General features: G+C 33.5%; 1 protein-coding gene across 3 annotated transcripts; it reads right to left on the reverse strand.

Annotated features, from left to right (window-relative positions):
- LOC18612261 (gamma aminobutyrate transaminase 3, chloroplastic) lies at window positions 226-9,594 on the reverse strand. 3 transcript variants are annotated; one of them, XM_018125012.1, is made up of 19 exons: window positions 9,562-9,594; window positions 6,319-6,455; window positions 6,052-6,136; window positions 5,839-5,911; window positions 4,630-4,727; window positions 4,337-4,429; window positions 4,146-4,219; window positions 4,017-4,055; window positions 3,846-3,934; window positions 3,691-3,767; window positions 3,519-3,593; window positions 2,743-2,790; window positions 2,567-2,650; window positions 2,388-2,475; window positions 2,230-2,308; window positions 1,697-1,787; window positions 1,529-1,607; window positions 1,235-1,350; window positions 226-480 (listed from the first exon to the last, which is right to left on the reverse strand). In XM_018125012.1, the coding sequence occupies exons 1-19, from the start codon at window positions 9,577-9,579 to the stop codon at window positions 400-402; spliced, it is 1,524 nt and encodes a 507-aa protein (XP_017980501.1). In that variant the 5' UTR covers window positions 9,580-9,594; the 3' UTR covers window positions 226-399. The 3 variants fall into 3 exon arrangements, with proteins under 3 accessions (XP_017980501.1, XP_017980493.1, XP_017980506.1); XM_018125004.1 differs by lacking the exon at window positions 9,562-9,594 and adding an exon at window positions 8,341-8,476; XM_018125017.1 differs by lacking the exon at window positions 9,562-9,594 and adding an exon at window positions 4,834-4,951.

The following is a 10,183-nucleotide window of genomic DNA, read 5'->3' on the forward strand; positions in this document are numbered from 1 at the left end:
TTATTATAAAATTATATTACAAATATATTTTCAACCACTTCAATATTGAATATTTATATTTGAAACGTCATCAATGTTATGCAAATTGTTTGTTCAATTAAATTTATTATGTTATTCATTAAGTCAAAGACATCGTTAATGTTAAAATACGAAAATGGTCAAACATTAAAATTAGAAAAAAAGTTATATCAATTGATTTTTAATATAATTTTTTAAATATTAATGTTAGGTGGGCAGAAAGCAAGATTCAAAGTAAAATAGAGGATAGCGTACAAGGGTATAACAGAAAAAGAAAAGCTGCTGACCAGATATCTCACACAAGTAGCAGTCACAACTGTTTAATAGCTTTTGCTTTAGATGAAGCCTACACATTTTTCACCATCATCAAACAAAAACTCTTCACTGTTTCTTCTGCTGGGACTTGAGTTCCTTCACCCTCTCTTCAGTTGCCTTCAATGCTTTCCCATATTTGCTTATTAACTGTACAAAGTAAACATTTTCAGGCTTCTATTGTAACAACAGCTAGAAGAGGAACAAAGGACAGGAAACAAGTGCATGCAAGTCCAGAAATGGGTATACCAAGTCAAAATAACCATCCCCTTCATGGGGTTACCAACATTAAAATGGGAGAAGGAAAGTACAGAAATATCATTAATTTGAATATCAAAATTAAGAGAGGAGCGAAAAGAAGAGAAATTATATTATCCCTTTCAAACTATGTTCCTTTCTCTCCTACCCAAACTTCAAATCCTTCCAACAGTGGAAGATTTGAGAGAGAAACATGACTACCTAAAGCAAATTTTTCCAAATATATGCCTTAAATTCATGACTACAAGGATAAAAAGTTCTATTTATATATATAGAATAACCTCATTTCTTGTCATACCACTTCTCATTTCCAAAAACTACCAAGAAATTCATTTTCACGTTAAATTGATTTTTGTAGCTTCTTCCCCATCATTTCTCTCGTCTCCTACAAATCCATATGTGTTGTCAATCCTATGACATAGTATTGGACCGCCACAGCAGGAAGTTAGTTTTTATTCATTAATTTCTAAACAAGTCAAAACCTTCCAATTGTCATGCGATGCTAAACTCATGTTCACATGAAGTAAATTCCACTCAAACACCCCCTAAAAATAACTGCTGGGAAATCACGACAAGGAAATTGCAAAAATATACTCATAGAATTTCTAGACAATTCAGCAGATACAAGTAAGATTGTCAAACTTACTTCATCAACCTCTTCAGGAGTAATTATAAAGGATGGAGACATCATTATGTTGTCACCTGCAACACGTACTAGCATTCCATGCTTCTCACATTGTGCTCCAAAATATGCACCAATTCCTGTTGTGGAAATCATCAATAATTTGTCAACAGGGAACACCAAGATAAGAAACCATAAAGATACACCCCCAATTGCCTCTATATTAATTTGGCAACTCAAATCCCTAAGCATGCAGATAAGACAAATAAGTAGCTTTATCACATAATAGAGTAAACAATAAGAGAAAGCAGAACTTGCCCCATTCAGGAGGGAATGGATCGTTAGGTGACTTGCTGTCCGTAAACTCTGTACCAAGAATTAAGCCAGTACCTCGGATCTGCAGAATAAAAGAGGATTACAATTTAATATCTCATGGTTACTAAACATTCTACTATATATACTGGATACTTCAATGGCAGAATGTACCTCTCCAACAATAGGACTATCAGAAAAGGATTTGAGACCATCTTGAAACCTTGGAGAAATACGCTTCACTTTCTCAACAATATTTCTCTCCCTGCAAGGATGTGAAGTAGACTTCAGGCAGTATTATATGCAACATGAGAACAAGGGTCAGAACATGTCTTAACATTTTTTGCAGGTTATGAATGTACTGCTGAAAGATGAGCGATGAAACAAATTTATCTAGAATGACTTCTTAATCAGTACACAACTCGAAGAAATAATCCTTGCGACCTTTTCGTTATGGTTTTCTTTGGTTATTATTAGGGTTATGTGCCTTCAAGATAACATGAACAATTCACCCATCTTTTTTCTTCTTAGGGAGAACCAAGTGCCTTCCAAGATAACTTGAGGATTCAACGCAAAACTTACTCTAAGATACCTGATACAAAATTTAACTACTCCACAAAATAACAAATGTAAAGAATTTAATGCTTGCAATCCAAACATTTTGAAATTATTTTATATTTTATATTTAGAGACAGTAAGGAACACACTTGTAGAGCTTCAGTGCTTCAATTGCGACAGCACAGGATACAGGGTGCCCAGAGTAGGTGAATCCATGAGAGAAAGAACCTGAAATGAGTGAAATTAGACAAGGCACTAAAAAAAATGAATATTAATACATGCTTTTTGATGAGTATTATTAACATACCAAGTTTGTTGCTTTGAGAATAAATGACTGCTGAAACTTCAGGGCTCACCATGACTGCACCAATGGGCATATATGCTGAAGAAAGGGCCTGTGTAACAAATACCAGCATATGCAGAAAGATGAGAATTATCTCAGGGCCCGAGCCTATGTTACACCTGAATATTTTGTTACAACTTCACCTTTGCTAATGAAACAAGATCTGGTTTAATATTGTACTTGTCACATCCAAACATTGTCCCAAGCCTTCCAAAAGCACAAATAACCTAAAGCAAGCACAAAAAGCAAGCTTAAGAACCAACAATTAAAAGGTTTCTAAAAACACAATGGTAATATGGGCAAAGAAATAGTCAAATACCTCATCTGCAATAAAAAGTATGTCGTATTTTTTTACAACAGCTTGTATCTGCATGATATTTGAAATGCTACATTAGTAAAAACTGCAGAGAAATTTTATAAGACATTGCATGCTAAAATAATACAGAGCTAAAATAAACATGTATTACATTGCTCAAATGCAACATCACCATAACTTTGCCTATTTTCCACATTGAAGCATCATAATCAAGAAGCTAACTGACTTTAGAGCATATAACAACTTCAACACCATTTCAAAAATGCTCAGTGAAGCAGGGTTTTGTTATTGTTCCAGAGAAAGGGCTATAGACAGCTTGAACTACCATAAAAGAACTTTGAGTTTTGCTTCCTAAGGGTAGGTCTAGACAATTTCTATGCCATGAAGGGTATTTTGTAATTAAAGTTGAACTGCAGCAAGCAAAATTACATTTAAAAGCTACGACAAGTCCAATCAATTTGACCTGTTCTATTGTAGAATCTTAGACCTGAAACTAGTAGAATTTCACTTGGAACAGGTTGGTCCAGGGAGGACAAACATGGGTGGAAGGTTGCAGGTCAGAATCCCATCAGACATGATGACAGAAACCATGGTAGAGAAAATGAAAATTTGCAGTAAATTATGAATGCACTTGGATGCCTCAAATGAAGTTGTGCCAGCATACTATTTCCGATGTATTCTAGTAAATCAGGAAAAACATGTTTAATTGCTCATGAGATCAGAAAGCAAACATAATAGTTATTCCAAGTGGATAATGATGATTGGCTATTAAAACTCACCTTTTCAAAATAAGTAGCAGGAGGAAGTATAACACCTCCTGCCCCCATCACTGGCTCAGCAATAAATGCAGCAATCTGAGATGAACAAACCTTCTAGGTCAGCGACACAAACAACCCCTTCTAGTTGCAAAAGCATTCCATTTCAAGTCAAAAAAATGTTAGATAGCATTACCGTCTCTGGACCCTCTTTCAGAATAAGATTCTCTAAATTATTGGCTAATCTGGTTGAGAACTCCTCCTCCGTCTCACCTAAGAGATGAATAAAAGATGGCTATCACTTAAAATGTTTAAAAGAATATCTCAGAAAAGATTGGTAAAAATGAAAACCTGGTAGATGATAGCGCCAATAATGAGGGCAGTCAGTGTGCAACACAAATGGTGCTGGCAGGTCAAACTTTTGATGTAGAGCAGGAAGTCTGTAACGGTGATCTAATTTTTAAGAACTCAAGGATTTCAAACACTAAGTAGCAACATTTTTACCAATAAAGCAACTTTTACCCAGAAAGACTAGCCGATATCAAAGTTGAACCGTGGTATCTGGCAAATTTAACAAAAGAGAAAGGATGATCAAAACATAACACAAAGACAAGTACTAAAAACAGTATTGATTGAGTAGTTGTAATTTACGATTTTGCCCGAGCAATAAATTTCTTCTTATTTGGTCTTCCAAGTGCATTATTATAATACCAAACGAGCTTCACCTACACAACAATTGAAGAAAATCAAACATCAGCAAGCACCACTTCACCACTTTTTCAGTTTATATCGATCACCAAATTATACTCATTACTGATATGAATGCCTGTTTGTAAAAATACCTGAGTATCATTTGCTTCAGATCCACTGTTTGTAAAGAAGACTTTTGCCATTTTCCTTGCAGTAAAAGTTCCAAGAAGTTCCTTTGCAAGATCCTGTAGATCAATATTTTCAGAAGATACCCCTTGTTTATTTTGTAATAACAAACACAGAAGCAATGGCTATTCTAGAAAGGTAGAAGCCGAACAATAAAATGTATTATGCAGAACTTAACATAACTTAATGAGTGAGTGATTCAAAAAAAAAAATTGCATTGGGTGGATGAAATCATGGGAATTAAGAACATCAAGAATACCAGTGATGGTTTTGTGGTACGATTCCAAAAGGAATGATAAAATGGCAATTTATTCAATTGATCAGTTGCTGCAGCCACAAGTCGAGCTTCATTTCCCCCTGCAAAAATTTAGCATTTGCATAAGGAACTGAATGAAATTCTTCTGCTCACAAATACAGCAATAGGTTCATTTCCTTCTGAATCTAAAAAAAACACATAACGTACACATGAAGGTGGACTGGACGTGTAGAATAGGCATAGAACTGATTTAACAGTCATACTCCTGGAATGCAAATACAACTGAGAAGTTGCAAGGTCTAACTCTACTACTGGTACATTTGCACTGTTTGTGCATGAACAACAAATAAAGAATGCCTAATCAGGATACGTCACCTTCTAAATAGCACAAGTAAACTCAAATGCAGACATACATTATGTGGGATGCAAACAACATGATATGTGTATATCCACATAAGGTCTTTATTAATTAAAGTATAGACCCAACTGCAACAGCATTAGGGAGAAAAAATTTTGATAGCAATAATTTAATAAACCAAAAAAGTGAGATGCTAATAAAGCTATTACTAGCACTCTATTTGAAGCTACTCCCACCCATTAAAGTGGGCTTAGATTTCATTAATAAATCAATTTTTTTTAAATGTATGAATATCATTGATTCACAGCAAGGATACAAATGTTAGATAAAGTTTCATGAACAAGACCTACAAAAGACTCACATTAACATACAATCCTGCATCTATGATCTCAAAAACTCTATACACAAAAACCACCCAACTGGGAGCCAAACAAATAACAATCACCAGAAAAGAAACTCTCAGCCTGTAACCCAGCTATAAACAGCACCAAAACCATCACAAGAGACACAATAAATATACCAATACATCTATACAATCAATAAACATTCCAGCACAGCAAACGATATTCACAATAAACCTTCACCAACCACTCAAATGCAATAACCATGATTAAAAAAGGAGATGGCAGAGACATCAACCACAATGGGAGCAGCCAACATCCACAAGTCGAAGCATTCCAATGCAATGACCAGCAGCGCAAACAGAAGAAATCAGAGAGAAACTCAATTACCAAGATTCTGAACTCGATTAGTCAATCAAAATTTACAAATATTATAAGTCGAGATGTGCTAAAAGCAGTGATAGAGAATACTCAATGAGTGGGAGAGGGATAGAACTGAGAGATTATCAATACCTAATGCTGTACACCATAGACCAGCCAGAGTATCCAGATACTTTCTCCCATTGACATCATAAACATAGCTACCCTGCCCATTGATCAAAATTGAATAAGTTATATGACAGAGGGAACAAGAGGAGCCTTAGAAAAAGAAGAATGAACATCTCTTGAGTTGAGTTCATTCACCTAAACAATTTTAGATAAGTAAAACAATAAAACCTTACATACCTCAGACTTTTCAATAACCAGAGGATGCAAGTCAGTGGTCTGCCACCCAGCTGTGAATGGGGCCAGCATATCATGCCCCTTAAACCTGAGGAAGGAGATAGATTAATACAAACCTACATATGTATCAATATAGCAAGCATTTCTTTTCTATATTCACAAACTAAGGTATCCACAATCTGACACAACAGCACAAACAAGGGACAAACATATATGGACTGAGACAAACATGGACAAAGGTTTAAATACTGACACATAAAATGCACATACCCATTACCATCCTTCAAATCTGAATCTTCCTTCTGCAAAGATGGCTCTGTACTATATAATCTGGCCAGTAATGGACCCTTAGGTGATTGGTCCATGAAACTTCTGTATGCAGCAGCATTTTTTATATATGAACCAAGCTGTAAATAGGAAGGGAGAAAGCATATGATGGCTGAAAAATCAATAATAGCCTACAATACAAAAAACAAAAGGAAAAAGAAAAATCTCGTAGATATTGTTCCACTAAGTTTTGTATATGTTTATATTTTACATGACCAAAAGTAGACCTAAACCTCATTCTGTTACCGTTCCTGATTCTTTCAATAATGGTAGCCACACCTTACATCTAAATTTGATATCCCAATTTCAAATTCCAGTCTCCCCAAAGTTTAATAATGAATTTTTATCTTTTCCTAGTACAGATATCAGTAACCAAATGACAAATTTCAAAAACATCCAAATGATGGTAGCCACACCTTACATCTAAATTTGATATCCCAATTTCAAATTCCCGTCTCCCCAAAGTTTAATAATGAATTTTTATCTTCTCCCAGTATAGATATCAGTAACCAAATGACAAATTTCAAAAACATCCAACTCATCAGAAATCCTATTACAAATTGTTTTCTATTCTTTGCTGAATTTTTGCATATGTGAGCATTCAGGGGAAGGGGAGGGGATTCACATTTTTACCAGGGAAACAATTTCCTTGTCAACAAATAGACACATAATAAGTTGGCAAATAACAAAATAGATTCTCAATGTATATATTCTATAATTGGTAATAGAATAAATTTATAGCAACTAGGGAGAGCAGAAAGGTAAAAATCTCAGTTTTTTTTTTTTTTTGAACTATACTCATAAATTCATCCAATTTTCACTAAAATAGATTATTTTACAGTATAACTTCCAGGTTCAGTTATCCCTAATTTGGTTGCCAAGGAAATGCAAGATCTGAAGGAGAAATATGTCCTTCAGGCTTACATTCTTCATGGATACTGCTAAAACTAAAAAAAATCAATTTCAATGAGCAAAATATGTTAATTACAATTAATAAAGTGATTTATTAGTTTAATCTAGAAATACTAAAAAATGGAAAATGCAATTTATATTTTGGTTTCCATCTTTCACTCACTAAAGCCCCAACACTGCAACATACTGAAGAAAATGAATGCAATGAAAGAATGTATTGATTAAACAAAGTCAGCATTCCAATGAATTCACAAGGACGAGACATGACGGTAATAACTGATCCAAAATCAAGGAACCAGAGTATGGAATGACTATGTTAACCAGAATAACACTGATGTACGTCAGTATTTTCTCAGAAGGCAAACAGAACCTAAAATTACAGGTGGAGTAAAAATCTTGGAAAAAAGAGATAGTGGGTTCAGTAGAGCAGCACACTACTCAACAAATAGGATTCTCTTTCTTGATTTCTTTATTATATCTGATCATATTCCCTTTAGCATTTTTGACTAACTGATGCTAAAAGCGAACAAACAAAACTGATCATAAAAGTGGATCCAAAAGAAAAAGGTTGTAAGTTTTAATTCTAAAGAATTCAAAAGATGCTATCAATAAACACCACATTTGACTCATTGATTGATGCATTATCCCTACCTAAAGAATAGGGTTCAAATTCCCCGCCCCCAATTATTAAAAAAAAAAAAATCAACTGATTCATAAAGGCGGAAACATTGAAAATTCTAAAGCTCCAAGAAAGCAGACAAACCATGACAGCGACATAAAATAAGACAGAAAAAAAGTAATCAAAACTCGTTCTTCTATCAATATTTCTCAGCAACAAAACCAAAGACTTTACATCTGGGAATCTAAAAAGAATGAAAAATTGGTTGAATCAGAAGAAGAGAAAAATGGGTTCCCTGATCATGATCCAAACATGTAAGAAAAAAACATCAAGACTGGTTTTTTAAGCAAAAAGGCTGATCAAACAGTAGACCACAATATAAAAGAGACAATTTTAAAGAAAGAGTGAAGTAAGGGTATTGAAGAATTTGGAACCTGGAGTTTGAGAGTTGATCGAAGGAAACTGTTGGGCACCATTTTTTCTTTTATCTAAGAAAAGAACATGCAAAGAAGAAAAGTACAAAGGAGACAGTGTTGTAAGAAGAAGACAATGAAAGCCTCCGATAGCCTCATTCGCTATTTATTTATGGTTGATTTGATTTTACATGGAGTAGTCTCATGTGTAAACAACTAGGCCAACCTGTCAAATTAAGATAAGATTCCCACTGTTTTCTCTCCTTAATTATCTACCCAATTATTTATTTTTTAGATAATTCTTTGCCAAAAAGCACTTTTTTTCTATTTGGAAAAGAAAATTTAAACTCAATTCTTGGCCATCAATGATTTTTGTTAATAGAATCTCCTTATTGCGGTAAATCACAAAGACAATTAAACCTTCTTTGGAAATTGTAACTGTTCCCATTCTAGTAAGGAAGACAATAAATTCTATTAAATATTAATTGACTCACTGTTGGACGTAAGAATATTTTCTAATTAGAGATTCGAATTCAAATTCCAAATCTCTAGTATCACGTTTTGAATTCTATTAACATAATATTTAAATCTTGAAAGATTTTTCCTTTTATTAACATATGAATGAAATTAAAATGATCATGTCTTAATAATGTTAATAATAAAATTACTATATTAATAATAGAAAACAATAAATTAAAGCTAGTAAAATGTGGCACTTATTCAGATCTTATCCATAAGAGAGAGTTTTCAAATTGGAATTGTTTTGTTATAGAAATTTAATCAAGAAATAGAAAGAAGAGAAGCAAAAGGCGAAAGTTTTGGAGCCGCCACAATTTTGTCTCCCGTGAGTGACAAAGTCCACCATTGACGTGTTTCTCATCGTCACTACGGTATTCCTTGCAAAATGTAAACATAAAAATCTTTTCTATTTATTTCCTAAATCCAAAAACAGATCGAAAGCAGTATTAAAATGTGGATGGATACAACAAGGAAAGACGAGAGAAAACGAAGTCGTACCAGACCAGCAGGCAAAGAAAATCTGGAGCCACAGGATGCAGAAGCAACGTGATGATTTAACAGGCAAAAAAAGTGGTAAATGCAATGTAAAATGGTGTCGCAATCATACAGAGTAAGTGGTTAGTGACTAGAGACTGACTGCCCACTGCCCCCAATAAATGAGAGACGTTGACATCATGTGCAAAGCCTAAGTCCATTTCCACCTTTGGTTGGATACCATCGCACCTTTTGGCTAGACCCCATCAAAATATCTTGTGTCCTCTGAGCTGAAGCTGATCAAGGCAATGGAATCTATGTCCACAAATTTTATTAGTAAATATGCAGAATAATGTAACATTTCTTTGAATCATCAACTCCATATAAAAGTTCTGGTGATTGCTTCTGGAAAAACTGTAAGACATCTAGTGAAAGAATTGTGATTCATATGTATGATGCCATAAGGATACTACCATGTTATTCAAATTCAAAAACTTTTTAATTTTAATATTTAATTTTAAAATATTCACCTATTTTCTACTTTTATTTTATTGTTTTTGTTATTTTACTTTATCTTACTTTTTATTTGAAATAAATAAAATCCTTTTAGTATTGAAATACAAATTCTTTCAAAGTTAACACTTATAACATTGTTGAGATTTCATTGTTGGAGAATTTTTTTTTTTTTGTTTAAAATTAAATAAGTATGACATAAACATATGAAAATAGTGACTCTATTCCTGATTTACCAATATTTTATATAATTATTGTTTCACGATTATAATAATTAGTTAAAAACAAATCTTTTTATAAAATTATTTGCGGTCATAATTACTTTTACTGTGCAAAATGTACTACTCGTAACAATTTT

The sequence above is a fragment of the Theobroma cacao genome, chromosome 1 (genome assembly GCF_000208745.1).
Source record: "Theobroma cacao cultivar B97-61/B2 chromosome 1, Criollo_cocoa_genome_V2, whole genome shotgun sequence".
In the NCBI taxonomy this organism is placed as follows: domain Eukaryota; kingdom Viridiplantae; phylum Streptophyta; class Magnoliopsida; order Malvales; family Malvaceae; genus Theobroma; species Theobroma cacao.

Coding starts and splice junctions, on each gene's coding strand:
- LOC18612261 (XM_018125004.1), bottom strand. CDS start 8,382: ATGGTGCCCAACAGTTTCCTTCGATCAACTCTCAAACTCCAG. Junction 5,912..6,051: donor TGGTTATTGAAAAGTCTGAG/GTATGTAAGGTT, acceptor ATCAATGGGCAG/GGTAGCTATGTTTATGATGT. Junction 3,935..4,016: donor ATATCGGCTAGTCTTTCTGG/GTAAAAGTTGCT, acceptor TCACCGTTACAG/ACTTCCTGCTCTACATCAAA.